The sequence below is a fragment of the Trichosurus vulpecula genome, chromosome 3 (genome assembly GCF_011100635.1).
Source record: "Trichosurus vulpecula isolate mTriVul1 chromosome 3, mTriVul1.pri, whole genome shotgun sequence".
Taxonomy (NCBI): domain Eukaryota; kingdom Metazoa; phylum Chordata; class Mammalia; order Diprotodontia; family Phalangeridae; genus Trichosurus; species Trichosurus vulpecula.
This window is the reverse complement of record NC_050575.1, coordinates 166,980,419-167,008,282: the sequence shown is the minus strand read 5'-3', so window position 1 is coordinate 167,008,282 and position 27,864 is coordinate 166,980,419. Positions and strand designations below refer to the sequence as shown.

Genomic DNA, 27,864 nt, shown 5'->3' with positions numbered 1-27,864 from the left:
CCTGTTCCCTTTATTCTGAATACCACCCCCATCGTGCTTTCCTCCAATCTATTCATAGAGTGAGCCTCCTCAACTAAAGCCCAGAGTGACATGCCCAGGGTCATACAACTGCTTAGTAGCAAAACTGGACTAAACTTAGGCCTCCTAACTCCTAGTCCTGGGCTCCTTCTGTTATACTACCTATTCTAATTATTCCTCACCTAAGCCAAGACCCTCTTCTCTTAGCATGTGACCTGGTTCATAGGCCAGGAAAAGTTAAAGTAGGAGGGAAAAGGAAGGGGAAGTGGCTTATAGTAATGTCTGGGCCAGCCGATTTTCAAGTCAAGATATGGTAGACTATGGGGGGGGGGCAATAGAAGTGGAAAGCTTAGTGGATACCAATTTAAATAAGAAACCACCCCCAATGTATCCATTTTAAAATGTCTGGCTTTAATTTTTAAAGGGTAGGTCCACCAGGTGGTCTCCAAGGAGGAATGAAAACTTTCTTTTGATTTTTCCCTCTAGATTTGTAATGTTTCTTAGGGTCCCTATTTCTTTCTTTCCTAGCCAAAGTCTGTGTGGCAAGGGGAGGGCAGCTAAGTTTGTCTCCTGTACTCTTCTTTTCGCCCTCCTGGTCACTCACATGCTGACTTATTTTGCGTGGTAATTTTTCAGAGTGGGCAATCCATTCTTTCATTAAGTCCAGTGTTACAGGGATAAGACTCACAACTCCTCCATAGTGATTCCTTGCCTCATCACAGCTCAAGTGGTTGACCACATCATGCGGGTATCTGTAGGGTTGGAAAAAGAGCAGGGATCAGTAAGCAGGAGTCAGTCATTTCTACCCAGTTCCTAAGCTTCTGCTACAGAGGGTTTGTTAAGCCCTGGTTAACACCTGATCTTGTCAAACAATGGTCACTCTATGCTATGTAATTCAGTCGTGTTGAGTGGAAACCCTGCTTTTGGAGAACAGGAGAAGGCTCCACAGGTCCTACATGTAGATTTGGATGTGGGGTGATTCACAAAAGCATGCCTGAGTATAGCTGAGCACCCTAGGGAAGGGAAGAGTGGCCCCAGGGCAGGAATGGATAGAGCCCATCATTGGCTTTAGAGTAGAGAAAGATGTAATTTTTCTGATTCTCTCATTTTATAGTTGAAAAAAAATAGCCCTGAGAAATTGTGACTTGTCCAAGGTCACACAGCTAGCAAGCAAGCATGAAACTGGACCCAAGACTACCTCTCCAGTAGAAATGCTTCATACCTACAACCTCATTCTCTTACTGGGCTAGGTTTGGGGGTGGGAGTGGATGTTAGAAGGGGATTAGGTTACCTAAACTTTTATCAAGAGGAACTTTGTTCAGTTAAATAAGGAATGGGAAGGCAGCTAGGTGGCTCGGTGGAGAGAGTGCTGGCCTGGAGTCAGGAAGACTCATCTTCCTGAGTTCAAATTCAGCCTCAGACACTTGCTAGCTGTGTGACCCAGAGCAAGTTACTTAATCATGTTTGCCTTAGTTCCTCATCCGTAAAATGAGCTGGAGAAGGAAATGGCAAACCAGGCCAGTATCTTTGCCAAGAAAACCCCAAAGGGGGTCACAAAGAGTTGGACACAACTGAAATGAGTGAGCAATAACGTATGTGAGGGAACTGGCCCCTAAGCTGCTTCTGTGTGCCCTTATCTACATTTGGCTCCCCAATCCATTGTCTAGATACATGTGTACTGGGTGAGGGGAGTGGGGACTAGAGGTGTCTGCTTAGTAATAAGGATGACACATTTTGAAGAAATGAATGGTAGCATACTGTGTGCTAGGGGATGTGTAGCAGACATAGGCAGGACCTTTGAGAGCTGACAATCTATGGCATAGGATTTGAGCTAAGTTTTGAAGCAAGGGAATCCCACAGATGGAGGGGAGGAGAAAAGGCATTCTAAGCTTGAGGAGTAGCCAATGAAAAGTCATAGACGGAGTCAGGAGATGGAGTGTTATGTGCAAGGAACATCAAGAAAGGCCAGCGTAGCATACATGGAGGAGAGTGAAATATAAGAAGAATAGAAAGGCAGAAAGGGGCCAAGATTGTAAAATGTTATAAATGCAAAACAAAAGAGGAGCCGGGGGGGGCGGGGCGGTGAGATGTGTAACATGGACAGACCTGAATTTTAGGAAAATCACTGGCAATTGAGTGAAAGATGGATTGGACTATGGAGAGACTTAAAGCAGGGCCACCAATTAGAAAACTATTTCAATAGTCCAAGGGAGAAGAAGCAGGGCAGGGGCTGAATTGTTATAGTGGCTGTGAGAGTAAATAGAAGGGGACATATACAAGAGACATTTTGAAGATAATAATAATAACCAGCATTTCTATAGCACTTTAAAGTTTGCAAAGTGTTTTACATTTGTTATCTCCTAGATATTTGGCAACAGACTGGTTAATGTGGGGTGAGTACTGGTGAGGAATTGAAAGTGACACTGAGGTCATGAGTCTACAGGAGGGGGATGATCGTAGCAGGCCTTTCAACAGCAACAGGGAAATTTGGAAGAGGGGAATGTTTGGAGGCAGATATGTTTGGGGCATGTTGAGTTTGAGAACTTAGTTGGTGATAGGAGACAGGAGCTCAAGAGAGAGGTTAGGTCTGACTGGATGGATGTAGGAACCTGGAAATCAACTGCATAAAGATGATAAATGAACCTGAGGGAGCTGTTGAAATTACCAAGTGAGACTGGGGAAAGAGACAAGGGCCCAGAACAGAACCTTCGAGGAAAACCTGGATGAAGACCTAGCAAAGGAGATCAGTCTCATCGAATTAGTTTTGATTCACTTTATTTTCAAACCTATGCTATAGACAAATCCCTTTGAGGAGAACGAGGGTGGGCCAAGAAATCTACAGACAGCATTGCTATCTAAGTGCCGGGGACCCTCTGGAGCACTTAGATTGGGTTACTTGCCAGGGCATCTATTTTCCATAAAGTGCTGGCTTTAGTAAATCTTGAGATTCCAACTTGTCCCTCCTTTGGCTTGTGGTTTTCTAGAAAGTTATTTAAGCAATTCCACTATGCAGTGCTATGGAAGAAATAGGAATGAGGGATGGCAGTTCTGAGATTACCCCCAGGTAATGATACTTAGTATTTAGGGAGATCTTTGGAGTTTGCAAAACATTTAGCTCATAGTAACTTTGGGAAGCAAATATTAAAAGTATTAGCTTTATTTATTTTTTTTAGAGGAGGAAACCAGGGCTTGAAAAGTTTTAATTGACTACACAAGTAGTAAATATCAGAGAAAAGCCTTGCATCCAGGTCTCTTAAATCCAGCACTCGAGACAACAGTTCATATCATTGGATTGCTCAGAGTACACCCTATCTCTTCCAACCTCGGTGCTGCAGGACTCGGCAGAAACTCCTCATAGAGTCTCAGAGATGGGAATGAGGAAGGCCCTACCTTGCCCGCAGGCTGCTCAGGTCATTGCTTTGGCTGACAAGGATTTTGCATTTGTCCAAGATGTTGTTGGTGGCTGGCGTGCCAGGATGCAGGGATTCAAACTGTTGGCAGAGCTTGCTCAACTCAGTGCAGAGTTTCAGGAACATGTGAAGGATCCGACTATCAGTGCTGTTGTTACAATAGTGGTCCATGTAGTCCTGCACCTGCGGGAGCAGGTGGGTGTGACATAGGTCAATGGCCTTCCTACCCATTGGCGCCTTCCTCCCCACACCCACACCCCAGCTAGGGCCACCCAGAAAGAGCCCAACTGGTATTTTTTCCAGTCCAAACTTTTTGAGTTTGGAAGGCTCAAACTTTGGAACCAACACTTTGGTTCAAACTTTTTTGTTTGGCAGGCTCAAACTTTGGTTCATCCCTTTTGTGGCATAATGGAAAGAACATTTCTTTTGGAGCCTGAGAACTTGTGTTTGAATCCTTGTAACTGAGTAACTGAATGGCTTTAGACAAGTCACTTAACTTTTCTGAGTCTTAGTTTCCATATCTGTAAAATAAGAGGGTTGGGCAGGATTATCTCTAAAGTGCTTTTACTTCTAAATCCCATGAGGGCATACCTCTGCTCCCAGGTATTAATCAATGAATGATTCCGCCTTAGTTGAGATGTATCTTTCTTAAAATATAGTCATAATAGCTATGATTGGTTTGCAAAAGGCTTTACGAATGTTTTCTCATTTAATTCTCCCATCAAGGATCGTTGTTGTACCTACCTGGGAGGTAGGTACTATTATTTCCATTTTACAGATGAGAATACCGAGTCCGAGAGATTAAATAATTTAATTAAATAATTTAATTATTAATAATTAAATAATTTGCCCGCTCCCACACAGCTAGTGTCTGAAGCAGTATTTGAACTCAGTTCTTTCCAGCCTTCCATCTGATGTGCACCTAGCTACCTCTAATATCCTAAGCAAATAATTATTTAGGGCCAGAAATAAAGTGTAAATTGTCATGTTATTGCCATGAATGCTATGGGAAGTTTTCTAGCAGGTTGGCTACACTACGTCAGGCCAACTAAGTGGTGGGGTTGTCCTGAAGTTTAGCAAAGGACCGAGGACTCATGGAGTTGACAAAGTTATTATCTACATGAGGAAGCACTCTAGAGTTCATACTTGGGTAAGGGGCTAGAGGCAGGTACCCTTTCTTTAATCCAGGCTCCAGGATTTAAATCCTGCACCACAAATCATCTGGATTTTCAAACATTTTTGCAATATACGTCCAGCAATACAATCTGCAATTCCAATGTTTTCCAAGCATTTTAAAGTCAGAAATATTTTGGTGAATACTGGCATTCAGTTTGGGAAAATGGAACCAAGAACTTTAAACAGCGGAGGTTTTGTATTTTTAAGTTGGAATGGGGGGAATTTTCTTTTTTCCCTAGAAATTTAGAACACTTTCACTTTCTGGTTACTGAACAGTAATATTGGATGACAACCTTTCCTTGGTCATGAAAATTTGCTAAAGAATATTAAGTTTTCAAGTGGCTGAACTCAGCGGCTCACTTGTACCTAAAATGAGATTCAATTAAACCTTTATAAAATACCTACTTAGGTCAGAGAACTGTGGTAGGCATCGAGGAAGACACAAAATGGATAAGATAGGTCACAACTTGGTAGGTGTGCTTTGCTACCTACACTAATAACCATAATACAAAATAGAGCATAAGTGCAGAAGAGAAGTTCAAGGATGGAAAGCTCTTAGACTTGGAAGCAAGAGTGTCCCGGTAAATGTTTATGATCTGGCTAAACATTAGATACTTTGAAGTTGAATCTGCATTTATTAACATCTTCTCCATCAATTTTTCAAATCTAGACAATCAACAAAACAAATCAAGCCCCAATTTTTAGTGTGTGTGAATTCTGAGGTATAAGTGCTCACACTGAAAATTGAACAATCATCTAAGCTGTAAGAGCTGGCCTGGTTGGACAGGCTCCCAGAGTTTAAGCAGCCCATTCTCATTCCACCAGAAAGGTCCCCTACTCTCACCATTCCAGAGACACAAGAATTTCTGTTTTCCCCTCAGAGCATTCCTTCTGATTTCTTCTACAGAAAACAGCTACCTTCTATTTTACTTTTTGAGTGGAATATAACCTTAGACTGTTGCCCTAATCTTAGTCTGCTCTAAGCATGCCTGGGAGTAGTAACACAAAGCTGTGCTGGTGAAAGTTTAACACCAGGCTAGGGGTGGGAGTGAGGGTGGGGGGTGAGGGATACATGGTACACACTTTTCAATTTAATCTGCATTGTTAACATTTTCCCCACCACTAACTAAACTGTCAACAAAACAATATAGCAAACCTTGATTTGTAGTGTTTGCCACTAAGGTGTAAATTCTCACACAGAAATCTTAACAATAGACTCTCTAACCTGTTGGGGCAGGTTCCAGCACATCTCTGCCTATAGGAATGGGGTGGGGGTGAGAGGGGGAACCTAAACCAGTCCCCTGTAACTATAGGGAAAGGTCGTTGGTATCCAGGTGTGTATGTGTGGTGATTAAGAAGAACCTTGTTTCCCAAGCACCTCATTCTGTTTAAGAAAGGTAGGGCTTGTCAAGTTGAACATTGCTGGAAACAGAACCAAACATGAATTACCAAGAATATTCATAGCTATTTTCTATCCGAAGTCTAGGCACTTATGAAGGCTAAGTCAGTTTGGTATAAGTTTGAACATTGATTGAATATTAACAGAGGATCCTAGACAAGGTACATAGAGCTAAGAAATAGGGATTCTTCCTTACCCTTTGTTGCCAAACCCATAGATCTCTAGTGACCTAGAGACCATAGGATCTAGAGCTGCAGAGGGCCTTAGAAACAATCTATTTCAACCCCTTTAGTCTACATATAAAATGACAGGCCTGATGCCCAGGAAAGGAAAATTACTTTCTCAAGGTAACACGACAGAGAGATTTGGACCTACGTCCTTAAATTCAATTATATTGTTCTTTTCACTAGATCATAACTCCCTGAGGGATTTGTGAGGGGGTCTGTCTGCCCACAAAGTGGGGAGAGAGCTAACAGGGCCTGCCTCCAGATCTGAGATCACAGAACAAAGCCTACCAATGTCTTCTCCCTGATCGAAATGGATCCTTTGTGAATCCCTTCTTTCCAGAAAGTTTAGAAAGTTCAGCTGAAGAAGTGATGGGTGAAGTACCAGCAAACACTACGTTGGCCAAGGGTTCTAAGAGCTCACCACAGACAGCCTGCTCCTGTGACTAGGTCCCTCTGGATTCCTCCAGCTTGCACAAGACACTGTCCCTACTATTTAGAACAGGCCTGTGGCCTGATTTAGAATCTGGTGCTGTTCTCTGTGACTTTCTGCGTCCTCTTCATCCTCTCTCTCCTTGCCTCATTACCTCCACCCACCTCCAACATTTCCTAGGAGAGACCCCCATACCTGACCGATGCTCGAGATGGGCCTGATCTTGTCGTGAGCATTCTCCCGGCAGTGCTCCAAGGCGGCAATAAAAGTGAACTGCTGTTGCTGGAAAAGTTTGTAAGTCTGTTCGATGTTCCTGAGTAATTCTTTCACCTCATTCATTGTATTTGAAGGTCATTTAAGAAGTCTTAAAATCCTAGGGGACCGATAAGGAAGAGGGGGTGAGTCTTCTATTGGCTAGAGCTCTGAATTCACATGGTGGGCATCTTCCCCATGTGTGCTCAAAAGCAAAGAGAGAAAATCATCCACACTCTCTTTTCTGGGAGGGTCCTGAATTCTGAATGTCAGAGGCCCAGGACATTACTTTAGTTTTCTGGACTTCAGGAATAGTTTCTGGGGGATTACAGCAAATAGAATCTAAATTGAGCCTTTTAAAAGTTCATGCACCCATTTGGTAAACATGTATTAAGCACCTACTCTAGAAAGAACTAGGTTATGTCCTAGGATGGAAATACAAAAATTAGCTAACTTGATCTCTGCCCTCATGGGATTTGCTGGTTACACAGTACCAGACTATCTTGTTGATGAAGTCCAAGTTGGGAGAGCTGGTTCAAATGTGAAAGAATTCACTTAGACCTTCTCTCTAGCCATTGGGAGCTTTACTGGCACAAAAGCAGTGGGCCTGAGATTTAGCAAAGAGCCAAACAAAGGCTCTGATATAGGAAAAAAACCAGACGTAGATAGACAGAAAGCTATGGGATGGTGACATAAATTTTAGGGTTTCTAATGGGGGTTGGAGATTTAGGACAGGATGAGGAAGATGGATGACACAAGATAAAGGAGACGGGGGAAATTTTCTGACCCAGGATGGGGGCAGGGAGACAAGGAATTTTATGGTCCAGGATAAAGGGGATGTTTTATGGTAACTCAGGATAAGGGGCAGAGACTCCAGGACTCCTTCAGGTTAGAGAATAAACTAGGGGCTTCACAAAATCAGCTCTTAATATTAATTTTAACTCTTAGTGTTTGTATCCACATCATTGTCATGTATTATGCACATGTGTATCTCAATTTCCTTTCTTTTTGTGAAGAAATAAATGGTAACTATGTGTGTTCAGCTCCCCTTGCCCCCCCTTCAATATATTCCAGTGGCTCCCTATTGCTTCTAGGATCAAATACAAAGTCATCAGGCATTCAAAGCCATTTACGACTTGCCACACTCCTACCATTCCTGCTTTCCTACCCCTTACTTCTCTGCCCCCTACTCCTCCATATTCCATGGTCCAGTGACACTGGTCTCCTTGCTGCTCCTCAAGAACAAGGAGAACGAGCCACTCCCTCTCTTGCCTTGGCGCATCTTCCCCTGCTGCCTCCTGTGTCTGGAATGCTCTCCCTTCTCATCTTCATCTCCTGAATTCCCGGCTTCCTTCCAATCCCAGCTTCTATAAACAGCATTTGTGATTGCCCTTAATGCTAGCTAGTGCTTTCCCTCTGTTGATTATCCCCAGTTAACCTTATATATCTCATGTTTGTACATGGTTGTCTTGCATGTTGTCTCCTTCATTAGACTGGGAACTCCTCGAGAGCAGGGACTACTTTTAGCTCCATTTCTTAGCACATTGCCTGACAGGCCCTTAATAAAAGCTTGTCAGTTGTTGACAGACTGACTGATTGACAGGGGGAAGGCTGGCTGCATAAGAAGGAAGGAGGAAAAACATCTTTATAACATTCTAGCATACAAAGGGACTTTAGAACATAACATGTTAGAGTTACAAGGGCTCTCAGAACATAAAATATGTGGCTGGAAGGTACCTTAGAAATCATCGAGTCCATTTTGTATGTAAGGAAACTGAAGACCAGTGAGGGTAATACCATGGTTCAGCCAAGGTCATGTAGCTAGTATATGGTAAAACTGGAATTGGAACCCAGGCTTCTGATACCAAATTTGTTGCCTTTTACTTTAGTCTTTGCTTTGTCAGTTGCCCACTTTCTGGGACAGCCATCTGACAGTTGCTTATCAACCCTGCCATTCATCTCCTGTGGATTCAGTCACCCGTTGCATCTCCCTCCCCCACCTCCACCCTAGCTCTCCTAAACCTTATTCACTTTTCTCAGCTCCCAACTCCCCCTTCTCCCACTCTTGGTAAATATCTTCACCCTGGATTCTGGAAATATAGAGATTGTACAACTTGAAATTCATTAATTCCCTTTCTGCATACCCCATAATGTCTTCAGTTTTCTCTCCCTTCCTCTAGCCACTTCTGTTCTCTGAGAAAGAAATACCCTTTTCCTTGCTAGGGTTAACCCCTCTAACTGGTATAGTCAAAGAGCATTGGTCTCTGGGATTCAGAAGATCTGAGTCTAGGAGACTGAGCTCTGCCACTGACTTGTTGTGTAACCTTTGGCAAATCTCTTCCTGTCTCTGGGCCTCAGTTTTCATTTCTGAAAAATGACATAGTTGGACTAGAAGGCCTCACTATTACTTATCCTTTCAATTCTCTTTCCCTCCCATGCCTCCCTGTTTTCTCTGCTACAGGATCTTGCTTCTTACAATATTTCCCAATATCTTTGCAATTCCCTTCTCTCTTTTACCTCTACCTAAAATCATTCACTCTATCCCCCTTATCTTAAAATACAAAAACAAAGCTTCCCCTGACTCTGCTTCCTTTCTTTTAGACTTCTTTAAAGAGTACTCTACAGACTTAATCAGAGTCTTGGGGACAATAAGAAATGACAGCCCAAGTATCTAAGACAAAAAAGTGGTAGAATCTCAGAAAAGCAAAGATGGGAAGGAAGGTCATCCTCCCCAAGTAAAGCCACCTCCAAGGAAAGCTGACGGTGTCAGTAAGGGTAAACTTCAGAAGGAAAAAAAGAGGTCCTTTTAGCTTAGTCCTGTCTCCATGAGGGGAGAGCCAGGGCAGTCTCAGTATCAGGAGCAGTAAGCTTGTGTGGCTGTAATGAAGGAACTGAGAAACCAGGAGGGACTATAGACGTTCAAGATAATGGAGTAATCCATTAACTATGAAGTCCTCAAGTTGCCTGGGGGAGCAATACCTTCTCTGCAGGAAATGCTATCTAGATGCCACCTTCCCTGAAGTTTGGGGATTGTCAGGGAGAGCTAGGCTCCAGGTTAACCTCTGGCTCTTGGTGTCAGGTGGATGACTGTTGTGGGGATTGGTGCTGGAGGGTACGAGGGAAACTTCAATGTTCCTGGATCAAGAAAGAATCTATTTTAACTAGTGATGTTCTAATAGCAGGATAGGTATGTGTTGAGAGGAGTGGGGAAGGGAAGTTGGATGTTGGGAGGTTGGTGAGAAGTGCAATGGGCGTCTGATTTGGGGCTATATGGGTATAAAAGGAAAGGAAAATGGACTCACGGTGGGTCTTGCACCTTTCCCTAGCCCTGGAACAAGAGAAAATAGTGGAGGAACAAGATAAGGCCTGTGACTGACCTGGTTAGCTATTGATCAATTGATAGACATTTATTGAACACCTGCCTTTCGCAAGGCTATGCTTTATAAATAAAAGAGAACTTGCCCTAGAGAAGATTATAGAACTCCTGTGAAATAAAAACAAATAAGTACTAAAGAGAGGAAAAGTTCATGACAGGAGATGGAAGTAGGAAGTCAGGTGCCAAAGGGAGGCAAGAGTTAAATGCTTTAGTCATTTAGTTTAGGAGGAAATTTTTAGGTTGGGATGACTGAGAAAAAAAGATAGTTTTTCCCTGGGTGTTAATAAAATTTGGTTAGGGGTGATATATAGGGCCAGGGCAGTTCGGTGGTGCAGTGGATAGAGCACTGGGCTTGGAATCAGGAAGACTCATCTTCCTGAGCTCAAATATGACCTTAGACATTTACTAGCTGTGTGACCCTGGGCAAGTCACTTACCCTGTTTGTCTCAGTTCCTCATCTGTAAAATAAGCTGGAGAAGGAAATGGCAAATTATTTCAGTATCTTTGCCAAGAAAACTCCAAATGGGGTGAAGAAGAGTTGGAACTGACTGAAATGACTTAACAACAACAACAATGAAATGGAGCCATTCTCAGACAGAGGACGGATTGAGTGAAAGAACAGGGTGTATAGGGGGAAGTAGAAAATCTCATCTGATAGGAAGCCCTGTGTAGTATATTGACACCAGACCTTGCAGTCAGAAAAACCCAGGCCCAGTTTCTTTCTCTTTCTCTTTTTTTCTCTTCTACATATATACATATATATATATACATATATATATATATATACATATATATATACATATATATATATATATATACATATATATATATATACACACTAGGTATATGATGTGTGGTTTTTGACCTAGTTCTGCTCCCCACCCCAACTCTCTAAGACTGAGTTGCAGATCTTCTGCATTAGTGAAGTTTCCATCACTATGAACTCACTGATCTAGGCAAAAAACTCTGTGTGTGTGTGTGTGTGTGTGTGTGTGTGTATGCGCAGGAGCAACAAGGAAACACCCAACCTGCAATTCATAACATTTCAGACTTTAATACCTGCATATTCTAGTTTGCATTCCATTCATCTGCACCTATCTTGTTTTCCTAACTAGATAATAACCTACTTGAGAACATATCTTCTCAAGCCTAACTGTGGCAATATACTAAGCACTTAATGTGTGTTGAATGAAGGTAGTATTTCCATGCATATGAGCTCACTCTGTAAATGTACCCACAGGTACAAGTGGATCCCAGAAGTAATAGTAAGGTTGAAAAGTTACTTAAATCTACTTCCAGGATTAGATGGGCTAAAGCAAAAGTGGGGAGAGAGAAAGGCATGTTGGTCCTCCAGTTGGCTGCAGACAAAGGTCACGGACCTTTGGATAGGGTTCCTTCTACACTTACACAGAGGATTCATTTCTTGCCCTATCACTCCATTCTAGTGAAACTTACCCTGACCCCCAATCCCACACATGGTAAGTATGGCTGGAATTGACTTATGTTGTGCCTCTGAATGCCCAGCTCTCAAAGAGATAGGGGTCAAGTTTGGCTACCAAATAAAGAGCTTAGGTCCCAACAATGTTCCCTTTTAGATGTCAAATTCCCTTGGGATGCAAAAGCCACCTTGTCTAGTGGTTCCAGAAGCTCTGGAGAGGTAAGCTGCTTCTGCTCTTGATCCTAGTGACTTATGACATGCACACAGAATCCATGTCAAGAGAGCAGCTGTAATAAGCTATCCAAAGTGATGTCTCCTTGTACAAGAGTCACTTGCAACCAAATTAGTATGGATGAAAGTCACAAAACGCAGGATGTGTGGGGAGAAGTGAGTGAGGAAAAAATGATTACCCAATAGGTTTTAGGCTTTAATTGATTTGTATTTTTCCAGGCTGCAAAAGAAGATTAAATAATGGTATGAAAAGTGCCTACGGCCTAAAATAAACGAGGAGAAAGGCAAGCCATTTCAGAAATGTCCAGGGAGAGAAGTGAACCTCTCCAGTGCAAATTGCAGGTTTTCTTTTGTTCTTTGTTCAAGGAAAGGTGGTGGTGGTGGCAATGATATCTTCTCCCCTCTTCCCCCTTTTTTCTCTTCATTTGGGTTTGATGAACCCACAAAGTTAGGTACACTTTAAAAAAACAGTTTGCTAGAGAAAGAATCATGGTGTTTATATTAAAGTATATATAAAGTACATAAAGAAACTGAGAACCCTAAGAAGTCAAGGGTCTTCCTTATGCCAGAGTCACTACCATAACCCCCCAAACCTCCAGCTGGTCAGAGCTGGAAGGGAGCTTAGAGGGCATCTAATTCAAACCTGTCATTTTACGGATGGGGAAGCTGAGACCCAAAGAAGGGAAGTAATTTATTTGCCCAAGGCCAATGCTGAGAGACTCAAGCCTAGGGGTGGCAACTGTCAGTTTAAAGAACTACCAGGTAAAGTCTTCAAGAACCATAGTCTAGAGCAAAAAAACAAAAACAAACAAACAAACCTCCTTACAGTTACACCAAATACTACTGCTCTTAATGAAAATTGTTTGCTCCACAGCTGGAAATAAGAATTCACCTTGTGCTATTGTGTTAAGAAGTTAATTCCCTGGCTACTCAGCTGTTAGTAACACAAGTCAACACTAGGTCTGCTCAATTGGTTAGGCAATACTTAACATAGATCACATACTTTTAAAACAAATCTCTTGAATAATTTTTGTTTAGAAGAAAATATAACAGATATACACACAATAATAGCACAACCCAGAAATGAAATGAGCTTCTACATTTCTCAGTCCATGGGTTGGCATTGGCTTCATGATTTGGTTTGTAGTAGAAAGTTTTTCCTGGGGTACTGGAAACACTAAGTCCATATTACAGGACTAAAGTTCAAGGCTAGAGTTAAGTTTGGTTCTCTAATTTTTTCAAATGTGCTCACTCCGTCTTCCACACAGTAGGCCTTCAGTAGAACATCTTTGCTGACTAAGACTCATCAGATGCAATTTAGTGGACAAGATTTCAACCTCTTATGGTTGAAACAAACAGAGCAGAGGGAGTGACAGAAAGGATTTGAATTTTTCAGAAGTGCAGGTATACGGCCCAAAGCACTGAAAACTTAAAACTAAAAAAATGGAGTGGGGGAGAGGAGTACAGTTTGTGTGTGCCAGGAATCCCCCTCCTCCCTTCCCTGAAGGGAAAAATAAGAGTTGAGCATATTTTAGAACAAAATAGAGGCTATATTACATGTAGGAAACATTTTCATATAGAAAAATTGCCTGATAACATACGAAATTTCATTATACATTACTTTTCGTTTAAAAATGGGGGGAGCAATAAGACTCTACTAGCATCAAACTTTTCCCACAAAACATTTATCAATTCCAGAGTTTCCTAGAACAACAGTGTGGGAAATGCTGGCCTGTGGAATAATAATGAAAGAACTGCCCTAATTACTATAAAGAGAATGCTTTGGGGGAAACTGCTTTGAAATTGGCATAGGGTAACTCTAGACCCTATGGAAACCCCTGGGAGATCAGGCTCAGCAGTAACATTGCCAATTGCAAAATCCAAAAAATCCATGGGTGGAGCCAAGTTTTGCCGGAAGAAAGCATTAACAGTCAACTAAAAACCCCCAAGATTTCAACCCCTGCCCAGGATGTCGAGCCAGATGTCTATCTCAGAAAGACTGGTTGGAGAGATTCCAATTCTAATTCTCCCTAAGGTGCCTCCTCAGCCTTGAAGGGGCCACCACATCCAGTCTTGTGCCTGATTCCCCAGAACAGGGTCACTTCTCCTTGGCTGTGGTGACTTCACTTTCATCCCCTTAATAATCATGGAAATCACAAGACTATAAAATCTGGAGGGAAAGGTCCTTAGAGAGCAGGTTATCTAATGCAAACTCCTCGTTCTATAGATTGGAAAACTGAGGCCCTGAGAGGGGAAATGAGTTGCCCGAGGTCAGGACTCAGAGACCACTGATCTGAAGCACTCGTGGAAACCATGCTTCCAGTAGAGGAGGTTTAGTGGCCAGCTGGGGACACCTTACGTATCTGTATCTTCATCCCCTCCTTCCGTTAATATACCTCCCACCAACCCTGCCCCGTGCTAATAGAGAGGAGGCAGGAAAACTGATGCTGGGTACTAACTAGCCCTTGCCCCGCTCGAGTGCAAGCCCACCCCCAGTTATTTTCATTAACCTTTCATGTCCAGAAATTGCGGCCGCCTGCCTGGAATCAGTTGAGCTGCTGCGACCCCACCCGTGCTTGTGGGCCCCGGGCACTGCCCGGGGTGGGAGGGGGGAGGGGGGAAGAGGGAGGGAGAAAGACCGAGGCAGGAAGGGGGTGGGGCTAGAGCGCTATTGTTACTGTGGGTACCATGGCAATTGGGTCACGAGGCAATCCCAATCCCAGTAAGCAACCCTACTCCAGTATCTTGGTTCCGAATTTGGGTGTAGGGAAAGGGGATGGTCTGTTTTTGTGCGCCTGTGTGCACGAGAGATTCCATTCGAGCAGGTGGCAGGGCGGCCAAAGAGTAGTTTTTCCTGAGGTGGCTATATAGTTTGAGAAGAATGAGCAATGGACTAGCAATAGAGACGTGGTTTCCAGTTCCAGTTCTGCCACGGATTCCCTGTGCGAACCGGAGCAAGTCACTGAATCTTTCAGGGCCTCAGTTTTAACAAGACAATTAGACTAATCTCGAAAGTTTCCTTCTAGTTCTGACCCTCCATGACATGTATGGAATTTCCTCCTCGCCTAGAATCCTCTCCAAAGGAGAATCATCCTGAGCTCCGAGCTAATCCAAAGGGTGGGATTTAAACACCTAATTCTAAAATGTGGATGGATCTTGGAGGGCATCTTGTACCTTAGTCCAGCTCCATCATTTAGTCTGAGGCCCAGCGGGGAAATGACTTGCTTAAAGTCACTCGACTTCAACTTCCTTTTACAGATGGGAAAATCGAGGCCCAGAGAGGGAAAGGAATTTCACCAAGATTCCACAGTGGCAGAGTTGCAAAAACAGTATCCTATTAAGTCTCCTGATGTCCAAAGCCGGTGTGCTTTTCCTGCACCGTGCAGGGGCCAACGCCTGCAAAGTTGGGGATTCCTTAACCAGACCTTGGTTCCTGGGGAAGGAAGGGGTCAGCTGCCCAGACAAGCTCTCTTGCTCCGCGGAATTAAAAGGGGGTGTCACGAGAGCAGAGGGGGGGACACTCAGGAGAAAAGAAGACAGGGCAGTCAGACGGCAAAAGGAATTAGTGCCAGCTAGTGGGGGCAGGTTCAGATCAGTTCGCAGGGTGTGGGGCTGGGTGGCCCGTGTACACCCGCGGGCACCCGAACCTTCTGTCCAGCCTGGGGAAAGGCGGGGTACGGGCGAGGGGGGCGTGGCGTGGTGGCCGGGGAGAGGGCGGCGGCCGCGGGTTGATGACGCACTAGGCGGCGCGTTCGCGTCCCTAGCGACCGGTAGATTACTAAAACTTCTTTCTACAAGTGTCGGCGACATGGACGCCACCACAGCCCCCCACCACATCCCAGTGGAAATGCCCAAATATGGGGAGCACCATCATATCTTCGAGTTGATGCAGGTGCCACGGGAAGCTCCTCCAGGGCTCCCTCTCCCTCCCCTGTCTTGACTCGGGTGTGGGCAACATCGCGACTTTCGGGACCGCCCACATCTTGTGTATCGCGACAGGTGTAGATAGACTGGAATGACCGGGTGGCAGCGGCATCTCTCATTTATTAGCCTCTATTGCGGTATTAGCCGTTGGTGGGGATCGCGATTCCTTGTAGCGTGGGATTTCTGCAGCTGGGTCGTCGGTCGGAAGACAAAGTCCTCGGATTGTTTCCTCTCGCTCACCTCTTAAGATAGCCAGGACAGAGAAAATAGAAGGGCTTCCCTCACTCTGGCCTTGGCCTGGGTCAGACAGGTGGAGGGTCAGGGAAGGGCCCAGGGCCCAGAGGAATGGGTCCCATTAAAAGGGCTTTTCCCATCAGAGAAGTTCAGGACCAAATTTAGGGGCATCAAGGGCTCAACTCAATCTGGATCCTAGACGCTTTTCCAGTGGGGAATTGGGATCGACAGGGTTCTTCCCCTCCATTCTCATTTGCAGTAATTAGTACTTAGAAGTTTGCAGTAATTTTTATTTATTGCTCTTGACAGCAGTTGAGGCGAGAGTTTGGCTTTGGAAAAGTTCATCTGCAAACAGATACTTGCAAAAACAGCCAACACCTTTGAAAATCACAAGAGACTGGGAAGAGACAAAGAGCTAAATAAACTTTTATAAACAGATGAACGAATTTATCAGAAAAAGAGAAAATGTTATTATATTCAGTGAGTTTAGCATACTACTTATGGGGATGAAGAATGGTTATGGAAACACTAGAATCATTGAATGTCAAGGGGGAAGGGACCTTAGAGGCTGTTTATCCCAACTCCTTAATTTTATAGAAGAGGAAACAATCCCAGAAAGAAGTGATTTGTCCAAAGTTGGACATTACCTTGGGGGCCAGAGTAATCCCTAGACCTCTTGTATTGACTCCCTCTAGGAGATGACTTAAAATTCCTTAGTAATTATCTTAAGTAAAAAGAAAAAATCCTGTTGACATACATGCATATTCAGCTTCCATCGGAAACTTTGTTAATTTTCATGCTTTTTCTCCTTGTTTCCTATTTTTTTTTCTGGACATGGCTAGATAATACCAGGCACCATTCAGACTATAGTGAAGTTCAATGGAACAGCACTGCTCTGGAGAATTCCAGAGAGAGACAGAGACAGACAGACGACAGACAGAGACAGATAGAGACAGAGACAGACAGAGACCTGGTGTATAAAGCTTATATGCTTATTCCTTTCCCTGATCCTGTGCCTATCCCACTAATAATATTGGGTACATTGTTACCAGAGCTCAGAAACTTTGCTCAGGCCTAAAGTTGGAAAAGGTTTGCTGAAAAAAGAAGTAGACCCACTTTGTTTCTTAGTTTCCATTTCCCCACCTCATCCAAAATACACAAAATTTCAGTTGAAAGAGCCATCTTTCTTGTCATTCTGCCCATCTGGACACAAGTAGTTGCCAACTGGCATGTTGGGCCCTAGACATTTTGGGTGAGTCTGTAGGAGGTAGAGGAAGGGGGAGAGTTTGGTAGCAAGATAGGAAATTATGATCAGTTGTATCTGTGGCAGCATCTGCCAGACTAGAGCTTCCCAGAGTCTGTGGCTGGGCATTCAACATCCTGGATCTTTAAATCTCATGAGATGCTAACTTTGCTTCCTTCTGATTTGACCCCAATTCTTTGCAGATCATGCTACAGGAACTCTTGATTCACCAACCAGAGGAACCCATTCAGTTTATGTTGAATCACTTGCAACGAGACAATGATTCGGGTAAGGTCTCAAGAACTATGATTCAATGTTTATAATTGTGGTGATTTATCTTTGATAGAAAAACTGAAAGTCTAATCTTCCTTCTTATGTTTGAGGGAGCATGGAATGGGGGGATTTGGAATGGCTAATTAATTAGCTGCTTTAATTTCTTTGATAGGACATATAATAAAATGTACTTGAACAGTTATAAAAATGAGAATGTTGGAGCCTTCCATGGTATCAATTATTAATGCTTCTGGTGCCCCATCTGATATTTCCTGTTGTCATTAAAGCTCTCTAATTACCCCTCTTGTCAGGTGTAAATTTGGCTTCCTGTCCTACCTGGATAGGCAGCATCTCTGCTTTTTTGATTAGTTCATTATCTGTTAATGAGTTCCAGTGCTTGGAGCACTTCAGCTAAAGAACATATCTGCATGAACAGAAATCCAAAGCTGATGAATTGGTGAGGAAAGATGTACCCGGAACAAGGAATGCTTGTACACTCTCTCAAATTATTTGATTTACAAACTGTTCACCCTTAGGCAGATTATATTTGGCTACGCACAAGTGAACTATCATTTCTGTTCTGCATGAGCTGTCAGAATGAACTGGTGTCATGGTGCTTTGATGTTTCTTTCAAATCAGAACATAAGCCATTATGAAAGACCTACCAGAGCATCAGGGAAATTAGGGCTTAGAGATTCTGAGAGGGGCTTTGTGCATTGATGCTTCATGGTGGTGTTCAGATGGCTGTCAATGTGAAATGCTCTTAAGTAGTAGTGGGCAGAGGGGGAAGAACAAGGGAGAGTGAGAAATTCTCTTACCATGCAAATTGTGTCCAGCTGACTCTATCATGTCTGGCCTACATAATTTGTTCTGTGCCCCAGCTCAAATGTAGTCTCAGGATGGCCTATGTGGAATTGTAGTTTGGTATTATCAGTTGTCCAGACTCTATTTCATATCTCTTCAAAGTGTGGTCCAAAGAGAAAACCAAGTTATTTTCTTTTTCAGGCCTCTAGCATAACCCAAGGCCATCATCACCTATCAAATTAATCTTATACTCTTAGGGCAGGAAAGTTCTTCTAATCTAGAAACTAGTTCACCCTGCTGATTTCAGGTCTGACTGGACCTTACTCCTCCTAGAAAAGTTTTTGTGTGCCAATTCAATAATCATTTACTAAGCAGAGCAGAGCTTTTATGTGCTGGGCACTGGGGGAGATCAGAAATTTAGATAAGACATGATCTCTTTCTTCATGGAATTTGGTGCCTAGTTGGGAGCTAAAACATTTCTTGAAGATCTCTGTAAAACTTAATATCACATGATAAAAGTACAGTGTGGGGGAGGGGTGGGTTATCAGGAGACCTCTGATTAACTGATTTCCCCCAAGCCAGAATAATGAGCTTATAGGATATAAGGGGTAGGTAACAGAGAGCAATATATGTTTACTTAAGTGCAAAGAAGTATTTATACTCTGATACTCCTTTAGGAGATGGGACAAAGTTCCTGCATTAGAAAAGTATGAGAATCAATTGCTGTGTGAGTCCCAAGGAGGGAAAGGTTGCTACTGACAGAGGGGAGTCCAAAAGATGAAGAGGGGCATGCAAAATATTCTAGGCAAAGGGAACAGCATGAGAAAGGACAAGGGGGCAGGAAAGTGCTGGGCACGTTTGTTGAAGGAGACATGACAAGGAGTAGAGTGAGGAAAAAGTTACAAAGTTAGTGTAGCACCAGAATTGGGGAAGGCAAAGGAGTTTGAAGGTTCCTTCACAGGTAATAAAGAGCCCTTGTAGAATTTTAAGTGGAGTTGTTGAGCTGTTTCAGTCATGTCTGACTCTTCAGAGACCCTGTTTGGGGTTTTCTTGGCAAAGACACTGGAGTAGTTTGCCATTTCCTTCTCCAGCTCATTTTACAGATCAGGAAACTGAGGCAAACAGGGTTAAGTGACTTGCCTAGGGTCATACAGCTAGTAAGTCTCACCAGGAAGATGTTCCACCCTCCTTTCCTTCAAAAATGTTTGTCTCTCTTACCTAATGAATAGTGTTTGACTTCTTCTATAAGAGTAATTTTTTTGGTAAACCTTAAACAGTCCATAAAAGTGAGATAGTATTACCATTTCTAATAGGACGGATCCCTGACAGATAAGCTGAGAAATGAGGTCATCAGCTAAGTAAAAGGAAAAAGTAAAAACAGCAATAACAGTCACTTTCTGAATGTGATTGCAAAGACACTGTGCTGTACAGTATGGGAAGTAGGATAAGTCTAAGGCGAAGCCCGTGTGCTATAGGAGCTGACAATCTTTGAGACAAGACCTTAAAAAAAAGATAAGTACCAAAATAATGCTCTGGAGACTGAATCCTATAGGAATTGTAAATTTCCTTTACTTGACATCATAGACTAAAATGTAAGAGCTGGATGAGATTTCAAAAATTATTTCCTTCATTTGAAAAAAAATTGCTGATGTCTTATGTTTTTATAGCACCTTCTGAATGTATCCCTCTTCCCCCTCCCTTATCCAGTGAACCATCCTGTAACAAAGAATAAAAAAGAGAAAGAAGCAGTTTAAGTAAAACTAACCAGCATATCAACTGAATCAGATAGTATATGTGATGTTCAACACCTTTCTGAGGAAGAAGGGGAGGTGCATTTTCTCTTCTCTTTCCCAGGATCAAGCTTGTTTAATTTACATAGCATTTAGTTTTTGTTATTTTCATTTTCAGTCTTGCAGTCTTTGGGTATAGTTTCTCTACCCCCCTCCTCTTCTGCTTCCTTTATTCTGCATGTATCAGTTCATATGTCTTCCTGTGCTTCTCTGGATTCTAAATATTTTTCATTTCTCATGTAGTAACTCATTACATTTACCATACCATACCATTCCATACCATACCATACCATACCATACCATTCCATACCATACCATTCCATATCATACCATACCATAGTTGTTGGTGGTTCTCTAATCAATGAATGGCCACTTACTTTGTTTATAATTCTTTCCTACCAGAAAAAGAGTTGCTATGAATATTTTAGTATTTGTATCTATCCTTTTATCTTACAGATGAGGAAACTGAGCCCCAAAGAAGGAAAGTGACTCATCAAAGATCACACAGCTAGTTTGTAGTCCAGCTGGGATTAGAACTCAGGTTTTCTGTCTATCCAATCAGTAGTTTTTCTGCTGTAATTTGAGGGCATTTTTAAAGAGGCTTGAATTATCTGGGCCATTGCCTTAGACTACCATGTCTCCATAGACAAAATGAAGGAGCCTTTGTTAACTGGTGCACCGGTCTTCAACTCCTATGCTAATTGGTCCTGGATTTGGGTGAGTGGGGGTTAAACACAATACACAGCGACATGCCCAGTGTCAGGTGCAAAGGGGGAGCAGGCCTTTAGACAGATCCCTGGAGAGTGTGCAGATGAGCAAAGGAGGGCTAGCCCGCTGCCACATTGGCTGCCAGCCCCTAAGCACAGAGAAAAGCAGATTTAGTACAAAGTGAGCATTTACAGTAGCCCTGGGCAATATTAAAGCATGAGATGGTGTATATAATGGTATGTTTCGTTTTTTATCAAACGTTTGTCCAAGAAAGCTGTGTATTAAAGCTCCAATACCTAAGGGTTTTCTTGTGAATTTTAAATCACCCTCCTAGTTCAACCTCAAAAGGATCTGTGGATGGAAAGGTTTTTTGATTTCCTTTGAAGTGGTTTGAAGAAGTTGATTACTCTTGGCACTCAAGCAGTCTTTTATGACACTGTTTATAAATAATTACTCATGAGCAGGGCTAGAGTTTCAAGGTGTTAGATTTTAAGAAACCAGAATTAATCACATAATGTGCGAGAGAGAAATTAGGTGGAGAGAAAGGCAGCTGATGTTCCCCTTTTAAAGCATTTTCATAGATTGTGTACAATTTTGGTGCCACTTACAGAAACCAATAAGGGGAGGGTTTTCCCTGCAGCCTTCCGAGTAAGATAACTTTGTCAAGATGAATGTGTAATTTGGGTCTCAGGCTTATTCTAGGAATGCACCAGCCTGGATACATCTTCCTTTGCCTGAGAGAGAGAGAGAGAGAGAGAGAGAGAGAGAGAGAGAGAGAGCGCACCATCATTGGAAGAAGAGTACACAGAAACACAAGGCCAACTCAGTGGAAACAAAGCTTAGGAGAAGCAGGCAGAGGTTATGGACAGCTCAAGCTAAAATTAGCTTTAGCTCTCATCAGTTTCCTGTGCACTCCCCTTCACTGTTGCCTGAACAAACCTCTACTCTTTCCTTCCTCTGGACCTTTGGGCAGGCCATTACCCCCTCACCCCTAGAATAGCCTCCTTCCTCCTGCATATCTCCTTATCCAAATTTCCTCCTCCAAAGGCCTAAGTCAAAGCCTCTCTTCTCTATGAAGCTTTTCCTGGCCATACTAACCTATGCTAATCTCTCTCTTCTCAATTCCTACAGTATCCAGAGCATTCTTTTGGTAAGCTTGTAAGCTTCTAGAAGACAGAGATTTAATCTTAGACTTGTCCTGTTTCACCTAGTGTATAGCACAGTGCCTTGCAGTTGCTCAGCAAGCATTTATTTTAAGTACTTATTATGTACAAAGTCTTGTGTTACGTGCTGGTGATATATAGATAAAAAAGAATAATAGAGTCTCTGGCCTCAAGCTTCCAGTCTACTGGGGGGATATAGCATGCACACAAATGAGTATCATCAAAGGTTCAGTGTGTTAGAGTCAAAAAGAGGTCCAGACAAAGGACTATTGGAAAAGAAGAAATAGAAGGGATAACCTTGGGTTGTAAGGATCAGAGAAGGCTCATGGAGGAGGTGGCATGTGAAGGAAGAGAGGATGTCCAGTAGTCAAAGATGAGCTGAAAGTGGATTCTAGACTTGGTGGATGGCCTGCATGAATTCTCAGAAGCAGGAGAATACCCAAAGAGATTAGGAAACAACTAGTAGTCTAATTTGGCAGGAACATAGAGGGGCATGACAGAGAGGAATATGAAATAAGGCTGGAAAGACAACTCCAAGTCAGATTGTGAAGGACCTTAAATACCAAGCTAAGGATTCTGTATTTTTTGATAAAGTCAATAATTAGCCACAGAAGGTTTTTGAGGAGAGGAAGTGTCATTAATTCTGTGCGTTAGAAAGATTATTTTGGTAGCCATGTGAAATGGATTGAAACGAGATGAGACTGGGGCAGGAAGACTATATTGTAGTTGACCAGCAAGTATAGGTTGTTAAGGAGGAGGAGGAGGAGGAGCGGGAGGAGGAGGAAGGGGGGGGGAAGGAAGAAAGACTTTAACAACTTTACAAAGAAGGATTTAGAATGGGTGACCAAAAAATGGGTGGCACATGGTATACTTGCTACTGTATCTCTTTCATTCATTAATTCGACAGATATTCATTGAATACCCTCACTCTATCCTCATTCTTGACTCTGTAGGATGTACAAAAATGTCTGAAACATGATCCCTGTCCTAAGAAAATTAGTCTAGATGGGATAAAATAGGAATAAATGAAAAGCTAAATAACAAGGCACAACATAGGTTTAAGCGTGAAAATGGGTGGTACTAATAATGGATGTTACAGGATTTCAGAGGAGAGGGAGATAACAAGAGCTAAAGTGTTCGGGGGAAGTTTCTTGGAGGAGATGAGACTTGAACTGAACTGTGGGAAGTGTTTGGCTAGATAGACAGAACTGTGGAAGGCATTTTAGGTCTAGGGAATAGCATGAGCAAAGAAAACAGCTCCCCTTGCCAGGGGTGGATCAGCTTACAGGGATAAATTAGGTAAAGTCCTCTACGCTGGGGCCCTTCTGGATAGTCTAAATTCTGGCCTTATTTGTATTGGAGTCATATCTTATTTATGAGTCCTTCCTATTCATATTACACTTCATCCTACTCCATTCAATATGGAAAGGGAGGGAGGATAGAGAGAGGACAAGACTATTGTATCCCCTTCTGAAGGTAGCCACATCTGAAGGCAGCATCCATGTGCCTGTCCAGAGATCTTGGGGTGTTTAGATTGATGATCTATAGTAGTAAGTGACTTTCATTATTTATTGTGGATGTCGATCTATCCAAAGTCTGTTTTTGGATCTTTCACTGCATGAGGTGTTCAAGGATAGTATAAAAGCACAGAAACTGACCAGGAAGGGGCCTCCCTTTAATGTTAAGTGGAGTAGGGAGTAGAGACTGAGGAATATGTTGTTTGTCTAAACAATGGGATGGAAAGATGTTGAAAAAAGAAGACTGAGGTAGACAGGACTTCCTAAGGAAAGCATTTCCAGAGGTAATTTTAATTCAGTTTCCTTAGTCCTACCTAGAAATGATAAAGAAGGACACTGAACTTGGACAATGAACTGCCTAAAAGAGAATATCCCCCTGGGAGCTGTGGAGGTCACTTGCATTCCCTTTTAACATTTAGTTTTCTTTTTGGAAGGTAAAATGCCTTCCTTTCCTGTGTTCTCACTGGGGGTACTATCTAGTCTCTTCTTTATGTCCCCTCAAAAAAGCTACTGGGAAAAGAAAAGGCTTTGGATTGCAAGAGCAGGTGAGATCCATGCCTGACTGAAGAATCGTTCCTTGCCTATCAGTTTGGCTATCAGGAGTTAGCCATACCTGACAGACGTAGCCATGGGAATGTGGAAGAAACTTCGCATTTGTAGCCAAAAGGAACAGGCTCTGGCACTAGCAGTTTTCCTTGTATGTAAAATACGAATGGCAATAGTTATTTTTCACACTTTCTATTTCCTAGGATTTCTTTGAGGATAGTGCTTCCCAAACCTTAAGAATACTATGTAAATACGATAAAAAAAGAAGAGGCCTGCCGAGAGCTCAATTAGCTTGGCTGTCTTCTCTAGGTCAGTAGCTAAGTAAGGGACAGAAGGTGGATCTCCAATGTCCCCATCCCTTGCTAGTGGATGAAACATTCCCTCCTTTCATCGGGCATGAAAAAAGAATCCAACCACAATGTGATACAGTCAAGAGGCCATTCCCTAGGGAATCTGAGCAGTCCCTTGGTGTGGGAAGGCTCTCCAGGGGACACCTGCTTTCTTCTTCCTTTAGTCCAGACTGCAGTTAATCATCGATCTATTCCAACTCTTAAGATGGCTGTCTTTTCTTTCAAAACCACCAGAGACCCAAAACTAATTCTGTGGCCATTTTGGAATTATTTTAGGGCAGGGAGCATCAGGCTGACACAGAAACTCTCAGGCAGCATTTCCTATTTGCATAGAAATGCCCATGTCTGAAAACAAAGACATTCTTATCTTGGGTTTTATAAATCTAGTTCAGACACTATGTGCTCCCTCCTATTATTTCTCTTGGTAAAATGATGTGGAATACAATTTGCTAAATAAAAAAACATAAATATAAAAATGCTTTTGAAGGTCGATTTACATAAAATACAGCTTTATTTGGGAGAGCGTCTCGGAGACAGAGTTCCTGTTTAAAATGCTTTATGTTGTTTGAAATCCCAATTGTTCTTGATATTTATTAGTTCAGCAAGTAAGCTACCTTATCTGTGTCCCCTTGGAGTAAGAAAAATAAACCATCTCAGTGATCACTTACCTCTCTAAACACAGAGAATATGTTCTACGGTAATAGTATCTCCGGCATAGCCTTGTTACAAATGGTTGTGTCATTTAAGGAAAATGAAATCTTGGGGAGGAGAGGAATAAATACACCCAGAGTACAGCAGAGATGGGAGGATGCTTTGTGATGCTGAGATTTGATATTTAAATCTTTTCATTCCACAGTGCCAAGGATTTTAATATTGGGCCCACCTGCCTCTGGGAAAACAACTATTGTAAGTGCATTGTATTAAGTGCTTTTTTTTTTTACAATGCCATCTCATTCACCCAGCATTGATGGGGAATTAGGCATTCCCTATAAGTGAATTTTTGAGATACAACATTTATTAAGCATCTACTTTGTGTGGAGCCCTATACTAGGCACAGAGGGAGCTCCAAAGTTTAGATAAAGTCCCTGCTGTCAAAGGAAACTAGTAAGGGGATAAGTCACAAAGATATCTAGTTATGGTGAAATACACAATATTACATGAGAGATGCAAAACAATGGTACCTGAAGTCCAAGGGGAAAGGTCAGTATTGATGGAGGAGAAGAGGTGGGCTACAGATAATGCAAGAGGTGACACTTGAATTATGTTTTAAAAGATATCTAAGAATTCAGTAGGGGAAGAAAAAGGAAGATGGGTATTCCAGGTATAAGAAACAACATCAGCAAAGACACAGGAACATGAAAGTGCAGAACATGTTTTGGAGGCAGTTCAATTTAGCTGGATCTTAAAGATAATTGGGTCTTACCCCTTTATGTATATATCTACACACTTAAAAATTTTTTTGGACCATTGTTGATTGAAACTTTTCTCAAATAATATATTTCCTTGCCTACTTAAACATAATTTGAGCTTGTTTTGTTGACTCAAGGCCATCATTTTGAATATAGGATAGGAATTTTGTAATTGGAATGGATATCTAGCTGAACTTCTTTCTTTTGTATCATTTGTTATGCTGTGCTGCCATATAGTGAAGGTCCTGTTGAACTGTTTGTTTCTATACTAACTGGCTCCAAACTGCCATGTTTTTATCACTTGATGACTTCATCATCTCCCATAGGTTTAATTGTCATCTCTATGTAAGTGGTTCCTAGATCTATATCCAGCTTCTGTCTTTCGCTTCAGGTCCAATCACAGATCACCAACTACCTATTGGAAATTTCTAACTGAAGGTTGAATAAATATCTCAGATTTTTCATGTTCAAAACAGTACTCATTATCTATTGACCCAAACTTATTCCTATTCCGTATTTCTCTATTTCTGACCTGGGCATTACTATCTTAAAAGTCTCCAAGGTTCAGAGTCTCACCCATATATCCATTTGGTTGCCAGATTTTGTCATTTATAACTCTACAACACTGCTCCCATCTGACTTCTTTCTACTCACATGACCACCATCCTAATTCAAGCCTTCATCACCTCTTGTCTGGACTATGCAATATTGCTTCCTGATTGGTCTCTCTGCATCTTATTTCCCTTTTGCCATACATCCTCCAAAAAGATATCAAAAAAGTCTGACTATGTCATTCCCCTACTCAATGAACTCTGGTGGCTTTTAGTTGCCTCTATGAGCCAATGTAAATTCTTCTCTTTGGCATTTAAAGCCCTTCATAACCCAGCCTGGATCTTCCTAGCTTTTTTATATATACATTTTACATATATATTGCTTCCCTTTATACATGCTATGTTCCAGCCAAACTGGACTGCTTGCCTTTTCTCATAACATGGTATGCTATCTCCCATCTCCATACCTTTTTACTGGTTGCTCCCCTTCCCTCCGCCTGGGATGTGCTCCCCTCTCATTGCCTCAGGACTTAGTTCAAATACTTCTACATAAAGCTTTTCCTGATTGTCCCAGCTATTAGTGCCCTCCCTCTCCAAATCATCTTGTCTTTATTTTGTATGTCTTCTGAATATATTTATGTACCTGTTGTGTTCTCTTCTTCCCAGCCCCCACAGAATGTTAATTCCTTGGGGACAAGGATTGTTTCATTTTTGTCTAATTTACACTAATGTCTGAATTTACTTACTCCTAATCTCTGCCTTTCAGAATCCATGTCTTTCTCCAAGTTCACATAACTTCCTTGTCTTCACACCCTTCCCACCTTCCCCATTTTCTCTATTTCTTACTGCTACGTCCCTCCTCAAATTACATTGTACATGTTATGTATATTTTTTCTGCACATTGTATCTCTTCAGTACAATGTAATCCCTTGAAGGTAAGAATGCTTGGGTTTATCTTTACGTGGTCTAACGCAGTATTGTTCACTTTTTTTTTAAATCAGGGCCTTTTATTTCATGGGTATGGGTAACTCTTATGAAGAAATTCCCTCTCCTGATGAAGATCACCATCTCATCTGTGACTTGTCATAAAGAGTTACTTAGGACATTGAGAGATTAAGTGACTCTCTTGGGGTCAAACAGTATGTGTCAGAGATGTAACTTAAACCTAGGTCTTTCAGTCTCCATGGCTAGCTTTCTATTATTCCATTTTGCCTTTCAGGGGTGATCATAAAAAGATTAAAGAAACCGTTTCAGTTACATTAAAAAGCTTTTGCATGAGCAAAATCAATGCAGCTAGAATAACAAGAGAAACTATCCAGTGGGGGAAAAATTCACATCCCATATCTTGATAGTAGCCTGATATCCAAAATATGACACAACAATATAAGACCAGAA

At 42.2% G+C, this 27,864-nt stretch overlaps 2 protein-coding genes across 2 annotated transcripts in view; one reads left to right on the top strand and one right to left on the bottom strand.

The window, feature by feature from the left end:
* Positions 1-436: 436 nt before the first annotated feature.
* Positions 437-14,555, bottom strand: SPACA9 (sperm acrosome associated 9). The gene is made up of 4 exons (XM_036751648.1): positions 14,468-14,555; positions 6,856-7,033; positions 3,409-3,611; positions 437-770 (listed from the first exon to the last, which is right to left on the bottom strand). The coding sequence occupies exons 2-4, from the start codon at positions 6,997-6,999 to the stop codon at positions 437-439; spliced, it is 681 nt and encodes a 226-aa protein (XP_036607543.1). The 5' UTR covers positions 7,000-7,033; positions 14,468-14,555.
* Positions 14,556-15,765: 1,210 nt separating this feature from the next.
* AK8 (adenylate kinase 8) overlaps positions 15,766-27,864 on the top strand; it is a 154,079-nt gene continuing 141,980 nt past the window's right edge. The window contains exons 1-3 of the mRNA XM_036752031.1: positions 15,766-15,849; positions 17,562-17,646; positions 25,366-25,415. Coding sequence (XP_036607926.1) covers positions 15,766-15,849; positions 17,562-17,646; positions 25,366-25,415 — 219 coding nt within the window. The remainder of the gene's footprint in view (positions 15,850-17,561; positions 17,647-25,365; positions 25,416-27,864) is intronic.

Bases quoted from the DNA above. Each gene is read 5' to 3' on its own strand.
- SPACA9 (XM_036751648.1), bottom strand. From the start codon at position 6,999: ATGAATGAGGTGAAAGAATTACTCAGGAACATCGAACAGACTTACAAA. The intron at 3,612-6,855 runs GTATGGGGGTCT...CTGCTCCCGCAG, and splicing joins CCATCTCGAGCATCGGTCAG to GTGCAGGACTACATGGACCA. The intron at 771-3,408 runs GTAGGGCCTTCC...CCAACCCTACAG, and splicing joins CTGAGCAGCCTGCGGGCAAG to ATACCCGCATGATGTGGTCA.